At 45.2% G+C, this 21333-nt stretch overlaps 1 protein-coding gene across 3 annotated transcripts in view; it reads left to right on the forward strand.

Annotated features, from left to right (window-relative positions):
- LOC119519374 (SV2 related protein) overlaps positions 1-21333 on the forward strand; it is a 104010-nt gene extending 82677 nt beyond the window's left edge. For 2 of the 3 annotated variants that reach the window (XM_037816955.1, XM_037816956.1), the window contains exons 10-16: positions 1637-1710; positions 3629-3705; positions 9732-9839; positions 12344-12455; positions 13365-13446; positions 18520-18609; positions 19676-21333. In XM_037816955.1, the coding sequence (XP_037672883.1) occupies positions 1637-1710; positions 3629-3705; positions 9732-9839; positions 12344-12455; positions 13365-13446; positions 18520-18609; positions 19676-19882 (750 nt within the window). In that variant the 3' untranslated portion in view covers positions 19883-21333. The remainder of the gene's footprint in view (positions 1-1636; positions 1711-3628; positions 3706-9731; positions 9840-12343; positions 12456-13364; positions 13447-18519; positions 18610-19675) is intronic. The other variant, XR_005214012.1, reaches the window with a different exon arrangement.

Below are 21333 nucleotides of genomic sequence, written 5' to 3' on the forward strand. Positions count from 1 at the left end.
TTAGGAGAGTATATTTTGTTCCCGAGGTCCCCACTTGAGATTGCTAAGCCTTCAACTTCAAGCTCCAAAATATCCTTAATATATATATATTTTTAAATGAAATTTTATTTCTGATTGTTTCTATATTATGCAAAAAACTGAATGGATTTTCACCAGATTGGGAGAGGGTGTTTGGCATGGTCTGACAACACAGAGGCCATGGGACACACCCTAAATCCACTTTAGGGTCTCCTCCCCCCCCACCACCCCACTTCCCACCCCTAAAGATGCTCTGATTAGAGAAAGCACACAGTGGTTTCAAATGTGTGTCCCACACTGGAAGTCTCAGGGTAGATCTTCTTCCATCCATTCAGCGTCACTTTGGGATGGAGCGGCTGCCCCTGCGGCGTCTCTGCCTGTCCCAGGGCACTTGGCAGCGGGTTTCGTTTATTTGCTGGGGGTCATAATTCCCCGGTGACTGTAGGGAAGGTCAACTAGAGCAGGTGCACGGTTGGTGCAGCGGGGAGGCAGCAAGGCCCACAGAGAGCTGCACCGGGAAGGCTCCAAGGAGGCAGTGTCTCCTGAGACAAGAAAAGGAGGAGTGAAGGGTTTTCCAGAAGCAGACCAATTCTACAAAAGCCAGTTTTCCCAAACTATTTGTCAGATGTATCGATTTACCAAAAACATGTTTTATGGAATATTCATTTTTAATATATTTGATAAATATGAATGGATTCTTCCTATATATATTAATACATCTATTCATCAATATATTCTTTATATAAACATTTTAATGACTCTTTTCCTATATTAATGATTTTATTTAAAGCATATTGAACATATACAGACATTCACAAATGCATTCAATAAAAATAATGAATACAGGCTTCTTATTCAATAATATATTACAGAAATATTCTTATTCATGAAGACAATAATTCATAGGTAGATTAAACCACCTTAGGGTCTGTAGATTTGTGGTTTTTTTTTTTCTACCTTCATCATGCTTAAATATGAATGATCCTCAGTCTGCTGCAAAGAAAAATATGGTTATTAAATATACCTGAGAAGAATATATTCATATTCATATTCACTGAATGTATTTTTAAAATAACAGCTTAAAGCGAAGCTTTGGTCAATTTGTAATTTCTGTAAAATTGGCAAATGGGTCACTTAAGCTAATCAATCTTTTAGCAAATTGGCCTTTGATAAATGGATTTTGAGTACACGCCTTTTCATCTTCTTGACCTAGAGCCAGCTTTGGGAGTTGGGGTGACATGGTTGGACACCCCTGAACTGGTTTTCAGCTCCCGGTGCTCATGGGACCACCTGAGAAGCCTCAGGGTCAGGGTGGGGGTTGGGGAGGGGGTGGGGGATGTTTCCCAGCTCCCGGTCCCCAGTGGGGGCATAGGCTCTGCCCGCAGGAGCTAAACCCCTGGCCATTGCTGGGGTCCCACTGGAGAGGCTGAATCTCCTTGGCCACGTTGGGGAAGGGAGGTGCTGCAGTGAAGTGGGTTTGAGTCCTGGGTTCTCAGAGCCCTCAGTGTCCTGCCCACAAGAAACCTCCCTCCCCACGGTGGGTTCCACAGATGCTGACCCTCCATCCTCCACATGTGGAGGTGAGAAGAGTAAACAGCATGTCCTTATCTTGAAACAGGAAGACCGAGGCAAAATGAGGGACCTTTTCACGCCCCATTTTAGATGGACAACTTTGTTGCTGTGGTTTATATGGTAAGCGCTATTTGTTGATCACGTTTACCCCCTTCCACTGGGCCCTATTTGGGGTTTTATTTTAATACAATGTTTCCATCTTGGGCAGAATTCCGTACTTTGAGAACCACTTTCCTGATTTCTGCCTTATCTAGATTTCACCGGTGCTATTGTTTCTTCAGCTTTTTCTTTAATTTGACTCACTTTGTTACTAAGATAAATATATGTTTAAAGGAAATTTGATATTTCTACTTCAAAGGAAAATCCTGGCTTGTGGGCCATAAATAGAAGATGCCCTTAGGGAAAAACTATAAAATATAGCTGGATCAGATGGATGGCCTGCAAGCCACGAAGACTTTGTATTAAAGAGACAGTTGGAGATTAGCAAGTGTTAGAGAGGCGTTAACACAAAATACTGAAAGGGAACTTTGTAAAACACTGAAATGGAACTTCATTTTTCCGCAATGAGATTGAGTATTTAGTCCAGATAGCGTTCCCCAATATTGCCTTGGGACCACCAGTGGTTCACAGCCCGTATTTTTGGAAACCATCAATTTGGTCAACATGCACATTCTTAGAGCTTTCAGTTCTCATCCTGTTCGAATTTTCTTAAACAACCGAGTTGGGGCTGGGAGCCCTTGGAGGGGGGAGCATTTGCAGAGAGTAATTACCTTAAACTCCACAGCTCATCGAATTTCAACCATTCTTTCAACTCTCTTTCTACCAAATTGTGTATACGGCATCAACTGTGAACAAAATTGGCCTGGCTTAGAGCTTTGTGTTTCTATTTTAACCAGTTCTCACTTTTCCTATTCACCTTTGAGCAGAGGTGCTATTTAGCAGGGGAGGGTCCTGAGGTGATCAATTACAAGGACAAGGAGGGAAAAGCTTTGATAATATACATAACGGGGTTCAGCCTCTGCCCTTGCATTCCTGAGAGATGCGTCAACTCACCAAGCATTTATTAAACACCTACCGAGTGCCCCATCTGTTGACAGGATTTTTAAAAAGGGAGTGGCGGAGGGACGGAGTTCAGGATACCCACCTTTGAGTGCATGTAATTCAGTTGCCGGCTGAAACAATTTGAGACTAATTTCAGTGCACCATAGACGTCGCTAAATTGGCTGGCACCAATTATACCCAAGGAAATTAATCATCAGCTCCTGATTATCGCCAAGTTCCCACGTAAATATACAACAGGACAAGAAGTTCTGCTTCTGCAGACTTGACTTCTCTGGTTCCTGGGACTGTGAGGAATTAATAAGCTGTCGTTCTTTCTGGAAATTCTTAAAATCCTATGTCCAGGTTGACCACCTTAACACAAAAGCCCGGACAGATGTCAACAGCGACTGTTATCTTCCGGCCTTTGGAACCCAAACATGTTCCCCCCTTTTACCTGTTAAGAGGCAGCCTTGAAATATCAATTCCTCCCCACCTGGCATTCCCAGCTTCCTTGGAGTCGATGAAGGCTCTGTTCAAGGGAGCGCTTGACTACAGGCTAGCTGTGGGTGCAGGTCGCCAAGACCTTAGCTACCCTGTGAGGGTGCAGTGAGAGCTGGGAACCGTTGGGCGTGGAGGGACGTAGCTATTTATCCTTAGTGGAAGGGGCCTTGGCTTCGGGAAATGATTCAGTCTCACTGCTGTTTAAGGAACTTTCCACCCAATGACTGTTTAACTTATTAAGAAAACTATTGAAAATGTTAAAAAAAAAACTACGATGTTATATAGTTTATGGTTTTTTGAAGATCAATCTGTTGTTTCCCTTTATCACATTGCTGATTGCCTCCTTACTTCAAGGGTCACAGTAAACCCCTAAAGACCAAATGTGGCCCAAAGTCTGGTCCCCAAAGCTGTGCCTACAAGTCCCTTCCGAGGGGATGGGTCAAGGGGACTTGCATTTCTAAGATCGTTTCTTTACCTTCTTGCTTACTCCCGGCAGGTTTTCCAATGCGTTTTCTTACTATGGATTAGTTTTGCTCACCACAGAACTTTTCCAAGCAGGAGATGTCTGCAGTAGTGAGTATCTCAATCTTCTTTACCAGTTAACCATTACCCTCCAGACACACACACACACACACACACACACACACGCACACACTCCTGTTACCCTACCGAGGTGGTGGATTCTTTGCCCGATGTGCTCAAATGACCAATTCCTGAGACACCGGGGGTTCAAAGAAAAAAGAGTTTATTGCTAGGCGAGAAGCAGGAGAGCAAGTGGCCTAGCGGCCCAAAAATCTGTGTCGCCAAACTGCAGGAATTCTGATAGTTTTATAGTGTTAAAAGATGGGCAGGTTTTAGGATAATGAACATAATGGCCCCAGATGATGTAATTAGAAGTATTTAATTATTGTGCATGCGCAGATTGATTACATGCTTAGTCACAGAACGTATGTAAGAAAATGGCAGCCTTAATAGGATGATGGGCATGATTTTTAGTATTATAACGAGGTATAGGTGACTTGTAGGTTTAAGTCTAAGCTACTGCGCATGTCACGCAGGCCCATTTTGGTTAGATCCAGCTTCGGTTATCAAGATAACTTTGGACTTGGGGTGGGTTAGTTCTGGGCTGACCCAAGACCCTTCATTAATAAACATTAGGGGCTGTCCTCAGTGATCATAAGACTCTAACCTTGAAAAACTGGATAAAATGAGCACAAGTGAAGGTTAGGTACAAGGTTTTACAGTCACGAGGGCACAAGATAAAGGCTATACAATCGTTATCAGAGATCAAGGCAGCTGGATTATAGTTCAGAGATTTCAGGTATTTCCTTCTATCTACTCTAATATACCAGAAAGTAGAAAGGACTATCTATATGATTCAGCAACCATGATCATCCCTTAAATCCTAACTTCTCAGTTACACTCCCACCCCAGGTCCTGCCCTCACAGGGCCTGGCCTGGCCTTGGACAAATTCCAGTGACTTTAGCTCACCAACTCCAGGGAGAAAGTTCTGGAAAATCTAGGCAGAGAAGATCATGGCTGTGGTTTCCAAGATGCTGGGTAGAAACGCATTACAGCAGAGTCACATTTCATGTCAGGGCTTGAGTCTTAAAGTTAGCACTTAAGGTGAAAATAGCAAGTAAGTTAATGTTATCTTTGAAAACAGTGCTCAGAATTTTATGAATATGTTCCAGTGAAGCAATTCTGATGTGCACAGTTGGAGAAGCAGATGGATCTCAACCCTGGCCACCAGCAGAATCACCTGGGGGAGCATTTAAACAATGCCAGTGCCTGGGCTCCTCCCAGACCGATTGAATCAGCATCTCTGGAGGTGGAGCCCAGGCATCTGTGATTTTTGAAAGCTCCCCAGGTGATTCTTTTGTGTGGCTGGAGGAGAGAAAACGCTGGACAAAAGCAAAGGATAAAAAGAAAAGTCCTGGACAAAAGCAAAGAATAAAAAGAGAAGTCCACAGGACTTTCAAACCATTCCACCTTTAGGGTAATATTAGATCCTAGCCTTGAACCCAGGGTGGGGGAATAAAGGAATTAAGTTCCCACTTTCTGCAGAGTTTGCCCATTAGGTCTCTGTGATCTTACTTAGGTCTCTGTGATCTTACTGGGTGTTAATGGTTTTGTTTATTGGAATAAGGATTTAATGATATAGTGAAGTCACATCTCCCTGGGAGGTGTGGGGAGTCTAAATTAAATGTTTTGAGGAAGTGGCTCTGTGTAGGCTTGGAGATTTGGTATTGAGCAAAGATTGCATGTCCCCAACAGTGGACATCTAAAGAAGAAAGGGACAATAGTAAATATTTTAGGCTTTGTCAGCCATATGATCTCTGTCCAATTACTCGATTCTGCTATTGTAGTGCCAAAGTAACTGACAACACGTGAACGAATGAGCATTGCTAAACCTGATTTAGGAACACAGATTTGCAGGCCATGCAAAAGAAGGGAGGGACTAGATTTGGCCTACAGGCTATAGTTTGCCAACTCCCTGTTATAAAGCTCTCTCTCATACCTGGGTGGGAAGGAGATGCTGTGTGACAAGCCCAGGGCTGGAAATCAGGGGACCTGAATTCTAATTTTGGTTCTGGTACCAAGTAGCTATGTGTCCTTGGGCAAGTCATTCATTCATTCAATAAGTATTTTCTACATGCCAGGTATTAGTCTACATGTTGGGATGTATCAGTGAATACAAAAGACAAATACCCCTGCCCTGTGAACTTATATTTTGGTGAGGAGAAGGAAATTATAAGTAAGGGAATTCTATAGTATGTTAGAAGATAAGTGTCTTGGCCCAAGGGGGTTTTTGCGGCTAAAGGACTAAAGAAGGTTTGAGACATGAGCTGTTATTCAGGGCTTACTTACAAGGGAATGGAAGCCTGTTACGCTGCTCTGAATGATGTCGAGAGCTGCTCTGAATGGCGGGGGTTCAGAGCTCTGTGGGTAGGTTTTCTGTACTTTGTGGGGGCTGATCAAGCCTTACAGGGGCTTGAGACAAAGACATTCCAATGGGTATGAGAGCATAAGTGTGGGAACGGGAGTCTTGTGACATAGGGATCGATTGTAGTCAGCAGGGAAGAAGGGAGGATTATAGGTTATCTTGGAGATGGTATTATCTCAGGGAGTTTCAGGAAGGAGGTAAACTATAGATTACATTTAATGCTGGAGGCCTGATCCTACAAGAAGAGTAAGTCAAACCTTAACTGACATAGGTCAGGCAAGCTGCTGTGTGCACTGTCTTCAAGGCTCTTAGGGAAGGCCCTGGGCCTGGGGCTCCCACAACAGGTGTATTTAAGGAAAATTTTTAAAGAAAAGTTAAAATCATGCCTCTTAAACAAATGTAAAATGAACATGTGTCAATGATTTTACTTGGCTCATTAATGAATGAAACAGTTGTTAAGGACTATGAACATTCTGAGATTTTACCTATTTAACAAGCTAGCAAGTTGGCATTGCAGTTTCCGAGATGTTTGCAGAAGACATGAGATTCCTGGGACAGAGAGAAAGGATACTCTAGTACTCACAGCAGTAGCTGTAGCCGGAGGATCAGCCTTTTCTTACACCATGAGCCCAGTCCCAAAGGGTGAGATGAAAAGGGGCAGGTGATACTTGCAAAAGCCCTGCCATTCTCAGTGCGTTGTGTTGCAAGAGAGGAACCTGGAGCTAAAGGATCTAGATCTTTTATCCTGGATAGGAAACATGCCTGCTCTGGAGAGAGAGACACTATCTATATATTCCAAGGCCAGAAGCAAACCTTCCCTTTGCTCCAAATGGAGCCACTCACTATCTTCCAAGGCTGTTTCACTGCACAAATATCCTTGAAAGATGGTCCAAAACAAAGATAGTTATAAGATATACAGAAATACCAAGAGGCCCATGGCGAATTGCCTCTTAATACCACTAAGAGGTTACAGTTGGTTCAAGGGAAAATTCAAAACACACGCTTGTGTAGGCAAAAAGAAATGCTGCAATAGGTTGGCAAAACTTGTTAATATGCATAGGGCGATAATCAATTGCATCAATTGCATCACCACCAGATAGAATTTGCATTTCTATGGATAAGACTCATTTTCATTGCTATCTGTATTTTACAATTTGCAGAATTATAAAATAGCACAAAGACAACGACAGATTGAAAGAACCCACAGGGGTACACTAGATAGGAAGAAAGTACATTTTTGCCCATTTCAAAGTCTTTTACGTTATTTCCTGACAAATTATATGAAAAAAAAACAAAAAAAAGAAAAGCAGTAGAGCAGGGTAAGGGGGCGGTCAGCTGTGTGGCACAGAGCAAGGGGCAGGTTGAAGTTTTTGAATAGGGTGTGGTCAGGGTGTTGGCAATGATATTTAAAGAAAGGTTGAAAGGAGGTAAGAGAATTCATTATGGGGATTTATGGAATGCAATCCAAGAAGAGGCCATGGGCATTGCCAAGGTTGCAAGGCAGGAATGTGCCTCACTTGTTGGAAAAACAGCAAGGAGTTCAGTGTGGTTGGAGCATAGGGAGCAAGGGAGAAAGAAATGGAAGGCGGGATCAAGGAAGTGGTGGGCGTCACATCCTACAGGGCCTTACAGGCTCTTTAAGAACTTTGGCTTTTAGGCTGAGTCAGGTTGAAGGTCATTGTCGTTTTACGCAGAGGGATGACATTATCTGACTCAAGTTAAACATCCCCCTGGCCATGGTGCTGGAAGTAAACAATGGCCAGGGGTGGGGTGGGGTGGGGTGAGGGGGCAAGAGTAGAAACAGGAAAACTATTTGGAAGGTTATGGTGGTAATCCAGGTGAAAGAAGGCAGCAGTGGAAGTGGTGAGAAGTGGCCAGTCATATGCTAACAAATAGTGAAGGTTGAGCATATAGAACTGGCTGATGGATTGGCCATGGGGAATGCTAGAAAGAGAGGAGTCCAGGAGGAGTCTGGGCACAGCTTGGCTGGGTCTTCTGCAAGGCTGCACTCAAGGTTTCCACCAAGGCTGGGTTCTCATCTAGAGACTCGACCGGGGAAGGAGCCACTGCCCCACTCAGGTGGTTGTTGGCAGGATCCAATTCCTTGCAGTTTGTAGGACTGGGAGCTTTGGGTTCTTGATGGCTGTCAGCTCGAGGCTACCCTCTGTTTCTTGCCATGTGGACATCCAACATGGTCACTTGCTCCCCCACAGCTATTGAGAGAGAGTGAGAGGCTGTCCTAGCTAGATAAGCATCACGATCTTATGTAATGTCATCACGTAAATACCATCACTTTTGCTGTATTCTATTAGAAGCAAGTGAGTCTCATGTCCTGCCCGCGCTCAAGGAGAGGGAATCACATAAGAATGGACACCAGGAGGGGGGATCGTGGGGCCACCCAATGTCTGTCTTCCACAAAAGCACCCAGTATGGGGCAATCTGGACTAAGCACATTCCCACACACAGCCTACCCTTTGCCTTGACTTCACGTTATCATTTCCATATTCAATAATACCAAGAAAGGACAGCAAGCACTCAAGGTATTTAGGAAGATTCTCTAGTCTGTTAATCCAGATGGGATTCTTGTTCAAACAATGGAAATCTAAGGCATGAGCATTTAGGAGAAAGTAATACTTGAAAATCCTTCCTTGGAAACAAACGCTCTATTAAAAAAATCTCTGGAATTAAAAAAACAAAAACAAAAACCTGCCTACTTTCATTCTCTCAACCTCCATACACGGTGGTTTCATTAGACCCATTTTATTTAAATTCAGTTTTATTGAGATATATTCACATATCATATAATCATCCATGGTGTACAATCAGCTGTTCACAGTGCCATCATATAGTTGTGCATTCATCACCCCAATCTATTTTTGAACATTTTCCTTACACCAGAAAGAATAAAAATAAGAATAAAAAATAAATGTAAAAAAGAACACCCAAATCATCCCCCCATCCCACCCTATTTTTCATTTAGTCCCTGTCCCCATTTTTCTACTCATCCATCCATACACTGGGTAAGGGGAGTGTGATCCACAAGGCTTTCACAATCACACTGTCATCCCTTGTAAGCTACATTGTTGAACAATCGTCTTCAAGTGTCAAGTCTACTGGGTTGCAGTTTGATAGTTTCAGGTATTTATTTCTAGCAATTCTAATTCACTGAAACCTAGAAAGTTGTATCTATATAGTGCATAAGAATGCCCACCAGAGTGAGCTCTCGACTCCCTTTGAAATCTCTCAGCCACTGAAACTTTATTTCGTTTCATTTCACATCCCCCTTTTGGTCAAGAAGATGTTCTCAATCCCACGATGCCGGGTCCAGGCTCATCCCTGGGAGTCATCTTCTGTGTTGCCAGGGAGATTTACACCCCTGGGAGTCAGGTCCCATGTAGTGGGGAGGGGTGAGTTCACCTGCCGAGTTTAGCCCCAATTTTTTGAGAAAACTGAGGCTCAGATTGCTGACACTATAGACAGCACTGTTTGTTTGGATTCACACTTGAGTCTGTCTGGCTCCTGAGCCTGAGCTCTTTCCTGGCATCTCAACTGTCTCATACCCAGAGAAGGAGCTGTGGGAGCAGGAAGGTGGGATTCTAGATCTTGCACGTGGCTCTGCCTTTCTCTTTCTCTGTCTCCCACCCACCCCAGTCTCCAGCCGAAAGAAGGTGGTAGAGGCCAAATGCAGCCTGGCCTGTGAGTACCTGAGCGAGGAGGATTACATGGACCTGCTGTGGACTACCCTCTCTGAGTTCCCAGGTGAGGGACCCGCGTGAGGTGGGGCTGGGGCAGGGAAGTCTGAGAATGTGGCAGCTGATCAGCTGGCAGCCCAACTGGTGTCACCTGGCAGCAAATCCCATTTTTAGAGGAGTAGATTTTTTTCCCCCAAGTCTTAGCTACAAGTTGTCAAGAACTGTGACGGGACTGAGATTTTCACCCCACTTGAAGGCTAACAAGTTAACCTGCCCAGTTTCATGCATGCTAGCAGAAAACATGAGACTCTGGGGTCAGAGAAAAAAAGACTTCACTACTCATGACACAGCAAGTAGCATATGTAAAATATTGGCATCAATTCCCCTTGCCCCCCAGTCCCATGAGGGAGATGTGGAAGGGCCCAGTTGGATGCTAACACATGCAATGGATTTGTCTTCACGGCTGAGAAACCCCAAGATCAGGGAACCCAGATATTTCAAAATGGGCTTCCAGAAAGCTACCCAATCTTTGCCCAAAAGGGAGACATCATCTTTATTACATTGTACAGAAAACAAACCTGCCCTTTGCTCCAGAGAAAACACTATCTCTATCTTCCAAGGCTGTTTGTTAGGCAAACACCCTTGAAATGATTGTCTGGAACAAAAGGACAGCTTGTGCCTCTGCTCGCAAGATGTACAGAAATATGAGACACCCATGGAGAATTATCTTCCAATACTAGCCACACTGGAAAAGATGAGTGGGCTGTGGAAACTCCAAACCTGCACATGGTGCAGAGGTGAACTGTCTTTTCCTTTAAAAGGAATAATAATGAGTATAACAATACTAAAATCTAGTATTTATTGAGTGTTACTGTATACCAGGCAATGGGCTAAACAGTTTACAGATACAGTTTCATTTAAGCTGGTGAAGTAGCATAATTATTTCCATTTTACAATGGAAGAAACTGAGGCTTAGAATGAACTTGCCCAGTGTAGCAGAGACTGTCAGTGCCCCTACTTTGTATCTAAAAGCAAGCAACGCAGGCAGAAATGCTAGGGAATTAACACCTGGGAGCAGTTCTGAAGCACTGACTGCAGAAGTCATGTATAAATATCCCAGCTTCCTTGCCCATCAGGTGGGGAACTCCAGGGTATGTGTTTGACGCTGGCTCCCAGAGGTCCCCGGTGGGATTCAGCTCCAGTTGCCCACAGTAGTTACCTGCTTGAGATGCATCTTTCATCATTTGCCTTCCTCTCCCTGTCTGACTTCACCACTCCCCTATGGGTGCTTTCTTGGATCACCTCCCAAGTCAACAACTTACACTTACATCCTTGGCCCAGGGTCTCCTCTGGGGAAATCCAACTAAGAAGACTTGGAGCTCCTACTGCTGGCTGGCAGAGATGAGAGATGAACTCTGGTTGCACCCCAGAGCCCAGAGTCTTCACTTCTGTACTAGGCTGTCTGTCTGTCTTCTAAAACTCTGTCTAGATGGCTTACTGGGAAAGGCTAAGTGCTCAGGAGTTAAACTCAGCATTGCCACTCACGAGCTGCATGAATTTAGGCAATTCCCTTTACCTCTCTAAAACTCTGATTCTTCTTTCCTTATTTATTGTTTATCGATTTGAAATTTGTCTTTGTTCACTGACACATCCAAGTCCTAGAACAGTTCTGGCACATAGTAGGCACTTAATTTATTGATTGAATAAATACGTAAAATGGAACTGTTAGTAGTATTTACCTTAGAAAATGAAACAAGATAATAAATGTAAAAGTGCCTAGTCCAAATTTTAATTATTATTAATAACAATAACGCTATACTACCTCTACTGAGTTAGGGCGTTGCATTTTTATTTAGTCCCGTTTTATAGATAAAGAGACAGAAGCTCAGAGAGGGCAAGCCCTAATCCAAGATCACACAGCAAGTTAGAAATGGAGACAAGCCCTTAAAACCCAGGTATTTCTGGTTGCCAGCCCAGGCATTCTGCTGCCTGGATTCGCAAATGCTCTTGGTGTCTGTATCCAGGGCTGTGCAACAAATTCTCCCCAAATTTAGCGACTTTTAAAACAATACACATTTCTTATCTCACGGTCTCTGTGGTCAGTAGCCTGGGAGTGGCTTCAATGGCCATGGTGGGGGGGCGGTCGGCACAGGGTCTGCAGTCTCATTTGGAAGCTCAGCTGGGGCAGGAGCCACCTGCTTCCACACTCACTCAAGCGGTTGTTGGCAGGATTCAATTCCTCGAGAGCTGTTGGACCGAGAGCCCCCAGTTTCTTATTGGCTGGCAGCCGGACGCTGCCCTTGGTTCTTTGCCAGGTGACCTTCTCCACCGGGGCTGGTGCATGAGAAGGGCCAAGGAGAGAGCCAAGGCTAGCGAGAGGGGAGTCATGGTCTTTTATAACCTAACTTCAGAAGTGAGGTCCTGCACTTTTGCTGTATTTTCATCATTGCCAGTGAGTCTCCAGGTCCAGCCCACTCCAGGGGAGGGGATGACTCAAGGTGTGAATAGGAACGACAGGGAGCGGTGGGAGCCCCGTGGGAGGCTGCCACGGTGCCTCTGCTCCTTTCGCAGGTGTCCTGGTGACTCTGTGGATTATCGACCGCCTGGGTCGCAAGAAAACCATGGCCTTGAGCTTCATCATCTTCTCCCTCTGCAGCATCCTGCTGTTTATTTGTGTCGGAAGGTGGGTCGTGGAATCAGCTCTCTCTAGCCAGCAGGTTTCTTTCTCAGATCCTGATCAGTGGCCATCTGGGTCTGCCAGCTGTGAATTATACCCCTTGGAGGTATCTGAGGGGTCCCCCTAAGCTGCTCGCTAGGACTGAGGTTCCTGGCTGGGCTCACAGCTGACCCAAAGGTCATTCTCCCTTCTGGAGCCTTGGATGGGGGCTCTGATGACAGGTCTCACGCCAACAACCTCACATGCAGACTTTCGACATCATCTCCCAATGAGATCACACATATAGCTGTTTAATTGACGTATGTGTTTAAAGCGTTAATTTGCTCAATGTAACTATTTTAAGTTGACCCTATTTTGTAACCCCGCTTTGGCATGTCTCCACTTTTCCCTCTACCAAGAGCTTCAAGATTTGGAAGTGGCCTCTGTCTCTCTGGACTTCTGATGAGGACCCTGGGGGCCACTTCTTGTCTGAGGAAGGTCGGGAGAAGTAGCATAAACCCAGAAATTTTGGCACTTGGGACATTTATGGGAAAAATGGAACAGAGGATTTGGGAATCAGGATCCTCTTAAAAATACCAAAAAGAAGTTTACTTTCCCTAGCTCAGCTGCCTCCTGGCTCCATTTCTGGCCCCACATGTTTCTGTCTGGAGTTTTGATTCTTTACATCTCTTCTTCCCAAATGCCCCTAACCTGGGCACCACCTCTCAGCCTGGTGCTTTGGAAATTGATAAACTTATAAGAGCAGACTTTAGGGAGGGCACTTGAGTGGGTGGCTGAATACGTGTATGTTGGTGGCGAGGGGTTTCCTTTGCCAATTTTTAGAGTGCAAATTCTGCTTGGGCAAATGGGACTTTGCTGAGACAAGCTGATAGGAAAAAAAAATACCTGCTCATCTGCTTTTTTTCCCTTCCCTAGAAATATGCTCACTCTGTTACTCTTCATTGCAAGAGCGTTTATTTCTGGAGGCTTCCAAGCAGCCTATGTTTACACACCTGAGGTAGGAAGGGTGACGGGAAGCAGCCAGGGTGGGGAGGGTGGGAGTTCTCCCCCAAGAAACCCACACTGAAAGTGTTGTAGGCTCCCAGCCTGAGCTCCTCCGAAGGAAACTTTGTCCTTGGGTCTCAGTGGCACCTGCAAATCCCTTCAATAATTTAGTCTATTTTTTCTGTCTGTTTTTTCTGCTTTATAAAAGTTAATGCTCAATGTTAAAATCCCAAATGTTACAGAATTGTAGAAAACCAAATATGAAAGGGCCCCCCCCTCACCCCTTACAAGAGACAACCTTCTTGAATAGTTCAGTGTGTATTCTTCCAGATTTTTTTCTATGCAAATACTATTATGTTAGTGCTTGCATCAGTCAAGTTGGGTAATTGGGTAATAGTGAAGAGTTTTATAAAGGGACCGGTTACAATGGTGTGGGACAGGGCTTAGGGAACCCCACAAGTCATAGAGCAGTGCCCAAGAGCTTGCAGTGGGGCAGGGTGGGGTGGCTGGGGAAGCCATTACCACCCTAGGAGGGCTGATGGGGTAAGGGCAAGGAGCTGCTACTGCCTCCCAGGAAACTGGTTCCCCATTGGCTAAACCCAACAAAAGCCAGAAGGCCAGGGAGCCCTTTGATGTGATCACACGGGTCAACTCCCCCAGGGCAGAAAATGAGGTGGGGAAGGGTGGAGAATGATTCTGGAGGGGCAGATGAAAGATATTGGGCACAGGGCGTCTGAATCTACTTTGCTCTTTTTAACAGCTGCTATGTTATGGAATCTCTGAAATAGCGTGGACAGATTCTCATTTTGTAACAATTCTCCAAATAATGGATATTTGGATTGTTTTCCAATTTTTCACATGTGTGTTTCCTTTAGGATAAATTTCAAGATGTTGAATTTCTGAGTGAAAGGCTGTAAACATTAAACCATGTCAAGAGAGATTGCAAAATCACCATCTAAAATGTTAAACCAATTTACACTCCACACTCAGAGGTTATGGGTTATTTATTTTCTTTTATAGTTTATTTAATTTTAAATAAGAGCAAAGGGAGAGAATATTATGTAGCTAGAGCTGTGCTAGGGGCTGTACATTGTTCCTTGTACCCGTGGGCCTGCACAGCTTTCCGAAGCCCTCGCTCTGGCCGAGTTTTCATCCTGAATCTCATCTGCTCCTCCTCACCATCCAGGCCCGGCTCCACTCCTGACTCTTCCTCCTGGATCTCCCTGTCCCCTGACTTCCTTTTGCCATCAGCGTCGGTGCCACTCTTTGGTATTTGTAGTCACACTGAGATGGCCTGTTCCCTGAGCAGATTGTGGCTCCCTGTGGACAGGTCCTGTGTTTCCTAGTTTTTGACTGCCTCATAGCATCTAGCCTAGCGTCCACTCAACAAAGGCTTGTGGGTTGATGGTTGGAGCCTTCCAGAAGGAGATCAGGAGATACTAGAAAGCTGCCCACTCCAGGCTTAGGAGACTCAAGGTCTCCAGTGGTTTATCCCAGGCTCACAAACCATGGCTCATGGGCCAAATCCAGTCCGCCTCCTGTTTTTGTGCAGTCTAAGAGCTAAGAGGGGTTTTCGTGTTTTTAAATGGTTGGAAAAAATCAAAAGAAGAGTGACATGTCTTGACACATGAAAATTATGAAACTACATTTTCAGTGTCCGTAAGTAAAGTTTTATTGGAACGTGCCACACCCATTCATTTACTGTTATTTCTACGGTTGATTTCATGCTACATCTGAGTTGAGTAGTTGCCACAAAGACCATATGACTTGCAAAGCCCCAACTATTTACTCTCTGCACTTTTAAGAAAGTTTGTTGACCCCTGGCTTGAACTAATCCAATCAGCTACTTATAACAGTGAAGAGCTGGTTAAATAAATGATGATTCATCCAAGAGGTAAAATCCTATGCAACCATTAGACATCACACTATTGTGAAAGACTATATATGGGTGTGGGGAAATGTCCACAATTTTTTCCTAAGAGATAAAAAAGAAGTCTTCAAAAACAGCACAGAAATATCTAATGGATGAAATGATATTACCTCTGGGATTTGCTTCAATATAATTCGGGAGGGGAGGGAAGTGAGAGACGTGTGGCTGAAACAAGGCTGCCCATGAGATGAGAAATTTGAAGCTGATGCTTGGTCCTAGAGATTCATTATACCATTTAGTATATGCTTGGAATTCTCCACAATAGGAAGACAAACAGAGGATATGTAGTACTAATTCGTTTATCCATTTTAAAAAATCATATTGTCTATATTTGTGTGTAACATAAATGTCCATCAATCACTATTGAATTGTAAATTGTGGAATATCCATTGTGGAATTCAACCGCAGCAGTTAAAAAGAATGAAGTAGATATCTATATACCGACGTGCATAGGATTTTGTTGTTGTTTTTAGGCTTGCACAATATTTTACCATATCTTGAATTTAACATCTTTAGATAGGGACGTTTGCTACATTCCCCACCACTCTATTGTTTTACATTTACCCATTGGAGCAGCAGCTCACTGGTACAAAGTTGAAAACACAAAATTCAAAACAGAGTTGCTCTGTCTAGTAGACCTCAGCCCCTGTCCTCTTTTTTTTTTTTTTAATTTAGTTTCATGGAGATCTATTCACATGCCATACAGTCATCCACAGTGTACCATCAGTTGTTCACAGTATCATCATACAGTGTGCATTCATCACTACAATCAATTTTTGAACATTTACATTACTCAAAAAAATAATAATAAAAGTAAAAAAGGACACCTGAAACATCCCATCCCCCCTCATCCCACCCTATTTTTCATTTAATTTTTGTCCCCATTTTTCTACTCATCTGTCCATATACTGGATAAAGGGAGAGTGATCCACAAGGTTTTCACAATCACAGAGTCAAACCATGTAAGCTACATAGTTATACAGTCATCTTCAAAAATCAAGGCTACTGGGTTGCAGTTCAACAGTTTCAACTATTTCCTTCTAGCTATTCCAATACACTAAAAACTACAAAGGGATATCTATATAGCACATAAGAATACCCTCCAAATGACCTCTCAACTCCATTTGAAATCTCTCAGCCACTGAAACTTTATTTTGTTCCATTTCACTTCCCCCTTTTAGTCAAGAAGATTTTCTCCATCCCCTGATGCTGGGTCCAGGCTCATCCCTGGGAGTCATGTCCCACGTTGCAAGAGAGATTTACACCCCTGGGAGTCATGTCCCATATGGTGGGAGGGTAGTGAGTTTACCTGCCGAGTAGGCTTGGAGAGAGAGGCCACATCTGAGCAACAAAAGAGGTTCTCTGGGGGAGAATCTTAGGCACAATTATAAGTAGGTTCAGCCTCTCCTTTGCAGTAACAAGCTTCATGAGGGCAAGGCCCAAGATCAAGGGCTTGGCCTAATGAATTCATAGTCCCCAATGCTTGTGAGAATATCAGTAATTCCCCAGTAAGTTTATCGGTAATTCCCCAGGAAGTTTAATATTTCTGCATTTCTCCCAGTTCCTCAGGGACACCCTGCAAATTCATTTTTATTCTCTGCCTAAATTACTTTGGAATATATTGGGATTCCTGTCCTACCAGGTCTCACTTCCTTTTCAAAGTCCCATGTGATTATGGTGTTTGAATAAACTGGCCATACAAGTGAAATTATTTGGTGTGCTACAGAAAATATAGATCCGTGCATAGGATTTTAAGATGTATTGCTGAATGGAAAAAAACAAGTTGTAAAATGTTATGTCTGGTATGACACCTTTTGTATTAAAAAAAACAATGCTATATATTTTCTATACATACATATTTTTAACACATCTGGGAGGATACATTCCAAACCTCATAATAATGGGTCCTGTGGGGAGAATTTTCCTGGGAGATGGAATGAATCAAAAAGTAATTTAGGTGTTTTGATTCTTTAGAAGGAGACTATATTCATGTATTGCATGTGTAATTAAGAGCAAATTAAAATATCATCTACAAATATATAAGATGCACACTCAAAAAGTATTTGTTGAATAAATATATGCACACATACAATCACAGGAAAAACTAGAAGGAAACACATGAAAATGTGACAATGGTTATCTCTGATAATCATGAGTGAGTTTTGCTTATCACCCCTGTATGCTTTTTAGTCTTTTCAAGCTTTCGGCACTGAGCATTTGTATTTATTAGAGGCGAGTTCACTGCTGGAACAAATAACTCCCCCAAATGGACTTTATTGACATGATAGAAGTTTCTCACTTATGGAACAATTCAGCGTAGATGTTCCAGACTGGCAGACAGCTTTCCTCTCCACAGCGATTCAGGGACCCAGACTCCTTGCACGTGTGAATTCCTCATCCTAGTGGTGAGGAACCACCACGACCAGGGGTGATCTTGCTCCCCAGAGGACATTTGGCAAAGTCCGGAGGGGTGAGGGGACATGCTACAAGCATCCAGTGGGTAGTTGCTTGAGATGCTGCTGAACATTCTACGATGCACCGGATAGCCCCTCGCAACAAAGAATTATCTGGTCCAGAGTGTCCAGGGCTGAGAAGCCCTGCCCGAGGGTCTCGGAGTCCTCCGTCCAGCCAGCAGGCAGGGGAAGGGAGTGGAGAAAACATGCCCACTCCTTAATCACTTTAGCCAGGAGGGTGCACAGTCCCTTTCCCACTTTGCATGGGAGAGAACAAGCCATGCGGCCACAATCGGGTACACATTGAGAAACTATGTCAACATTTCAGCCTCTCTCTTTATGAAATCCCTTGGAAATCCATGACGGGTACTTTGAGGTGAGCTGATGAAAAATGGTGGGTGGAGCCATGCCTGGGTCCTGAGTGTACAGCAGCTGCAGGTGGAGGAGTCTTTGGGGATCACCACGAGCGGGGAGGACTCTCTTCCTGGGTTCCATCCCATAGCTCCGTCTCTCGTTCTCTTTCTCAGTTGAACTCCCTACTTCCTTTGGGGTGGGAATCCTGTCCCTTAACGGGGTCACCAACACCTGAGGATTCACGCTCATTTCAGGACTACCTATTGGGGGTGGTCCCATCGGTCTTGAGTGGGAGAGGAGGGAGGGTCCTGCATTTTCCAAAGCCCACGCCCAGAACCCTGTGTTTCAGGTGTACCCCACGGCGACGCGGGCGCTGGGCCTGGGCACCTGCAGTGGCATGGCAAGAGTGGGTGCTCTCATCACTCCGTTCATTGCTCAGGTAGGTGCCGCCCCCAAAATACAGAGGGTCTTGGGGCGACAAAAGCCAGTGCATTGCAAGCAGTTACATATGCCGAGCTCTCTGTGTGCATTGCCTTACTTCATCCTAACAACTCACCCTGTGACAGAAGGGATATTGCTTGCAGATGAGGAAACAGGCTCAGAAGGATCCAGGGACGTGCCCAAAGCCACCCAGCTGGGGAGTAGAGAAGTCAAGAATCAAACCCGGATCTTTCCTAGGTAGAAGACCCCAAGTTTGCCGGATTGCTTTGGCCACTAGTTTTGGCATTAATTTTCAGTGGTGTGCTACCATCAACACCATCCATCAACAAAACTGTTTCATCACCCAAAATAGAAACTCTGTACCCATTAAGCAATCACTCCCTTTCCACTCCCCGCAGTCTCTGGTAATCTCTAATCTACTTTGTCTACATGAATTTGCTCATTCTAGATATTTCATATAAGCGGAATCATACAGTGGTTGTCCTTTTGTGTCTGGCTTATTTCACTTGGCATAATGTCTTCAAGGTTCATTCCAATTCATTTTTTAGCCGAGAATTTGCTTCTGCCATACTTCTAGTCATCGTCTATCACTACTAACTAGTGTTGTATGAGAACTTGCAACATATCTGCATGATGCCAAGTGCTTCCTGGTGTCCTTGCATTAGAAAACGGATACTGCCCTCAAGGTCACTTGGCAACTGAGGAAGTGAGATTCAGCTCTGCGGCATGGTTCCCCACCCACCCACCCCATACAGAAAAGTCAGGAAGTCAGCACGGCTCTGTCCAGGGGGAGGTTTGTAGTTACAAGGAGTACAGTCTCCTCGAGCCTAACAGCCTGTGTTCGAATCCCAGCCCCACCCTTATTATCTGTATGAACGTGGGTAGGCTATGTACTCTTCCTGAGCCTCAGTTTCCCCCTCTGCAAAGTGGGGATGAAGTATCTACCTTAGGGACTGTTATAAGGAGTCAATGAGACAGTTTTTCACGGAGGGCTTCCGAGAGGGGGTTGGTGGTGTCTCTCCTTCGGAAGGGATGTTCTCACAGCCTGCATCTCCTCTCCCCAGGTGATGCTGGAATCCTCCGTGTACCTGACACTGGCGGTGTACAGCGGCTGCTGCCTCCTGGCCGCCGTGGCCTCCTGCTGTTTGCCCATCGAGACCAAAGGCCGTGGACTACAGGAGTCCAGCCACCGAGAGTGGGGCCAGGAGATGATTGGCCGAGGGATGCACGGCACAGGCGTCACCAGGTCGAACTCTGGCTCTCGGGAGTAGTCACCGATGGGGGTCTCAGCTGGTCTCTGAGGCTGTGGCTTGCGGGGAGCTGGCAGAGCCCAGCTGGGGCCCCCGACCCTCACTGCCGACGTCAAGAACCCGAGAGTACAACCTGGACCAACTGGGTTTTGTGTCTTGACTCTGTCTGCTCATATTCATCGAGATCCACCTAGGGATGGGGGGGGGCGTTTGCTCTGGAGGGGTCTCCGGAAGTGTGGGGGAGGTTTGTTAACAACCTTTGGGGCTGCTTGGGGAAACTGCCACATTAGGAATGTCCCACAAAGCCGGCAGCCAGCCAGTTGCCTTCTAGAATTTGCCGGCCACATCTTCAATGAATGACAACAAAAAGCATCTTTAGATACAGTCCAGGCCCAGATCAGGTGACACCTGCCCACCCCAGTGAGTCCTCACCCACCATCTACCAACCCAACCTGTTCAGTAGGTTTCTCCTACACCCCTGGCTCCAAGGTTTTCTTCTTTGAAATCGCAGGTGACCCAGGTGTGGCCTGAGCAGTTTTTCCTTGGGTCCAAGAAATGCCCAAAAGGGGCCCCACTGTTTGCCTTCCCAGGATGACTCCGGCAGGTGGACGTGCTTTGGAACTTGAGCCCCATGCCCTCCCCCCTAAACCCCACCACCACCTCTGGAGTTGCCATCTCTGGCTCCAGGAGATCCAGATGAGTCCATGGGGATGGCTGGGCTTGCGCCCGATGACACCCTCGGAAAGCTGTCACCTCCCGGGGAATCGGGGACTGCATGAAGGGTGGTGAGAATCAAGCCCAAAGCCAAAGCAGGGACCTCCCCTTCTGAAGCAGCAAAGACCAAGGTGGGCTCCTTTCCTGGCCACCATCTCGGACTGGCTGAGTGCCCACTCTTGGGAGAAGAAAACAATTTACTCAGGTTTCCTCTCTCTCTCTCTCTCTTTCTCCATGAAGCACCAGCGCTTTGGAATTGAGCATGGGTAGATGGCTGAATGGACAGAGAAACAGAAAAGAGGCTGCACCAACTGGGAGCTCCCATCTGGGACAGGGGACCAGAAATCCCCGATGCAAAGCTGGTCTGTCAACCTCAGTTTCTAGGCTGCCCAGGGCTCCTGGGGTTCCAGTGTTGGAAGCCACAGCAGGGATGGGAAGGAGAGGGAGGGCCAGTGGGTTGAGTTTATACATTTTCAGAGGAAGAGAAAGGGAGGTCAGTTGAGTTTTGGTTTGACCTTGAGAGGAAGGGCTAGAGCTGTCTTGGCAGACTACATCCACTCTGGGGTTTGGTCTACCCAACCCCTTTCCCCACCATGAAGGCGGGGGACCTGGAGAAGGAGGGAAGACGCTGCCAGAGCTTATCAAAGACCAGAGAAGACTGACCCTCTGCCTGGAGATAATCTGCTTGAAGTAAACATTGCAAGGAAGCCAAATGTGTTCGTTCATCTCTTATTAAAACATGTTGGTGATGGACATTG

Source organism: Choloepus didactylus, chromosome 23, assembly GCF_015220235.1.
Source record: "Choloepus didactylus isolate mChoDid1 chromosome 23, mChoDid1.pri, whole genome shotgun sequence".
Lineage (NCBI taxonomy): Eukaryota > Metazoa > Chordata > Mammalia > Pilosa > Megalonychidae > Choloepus > Choloepus didactylus.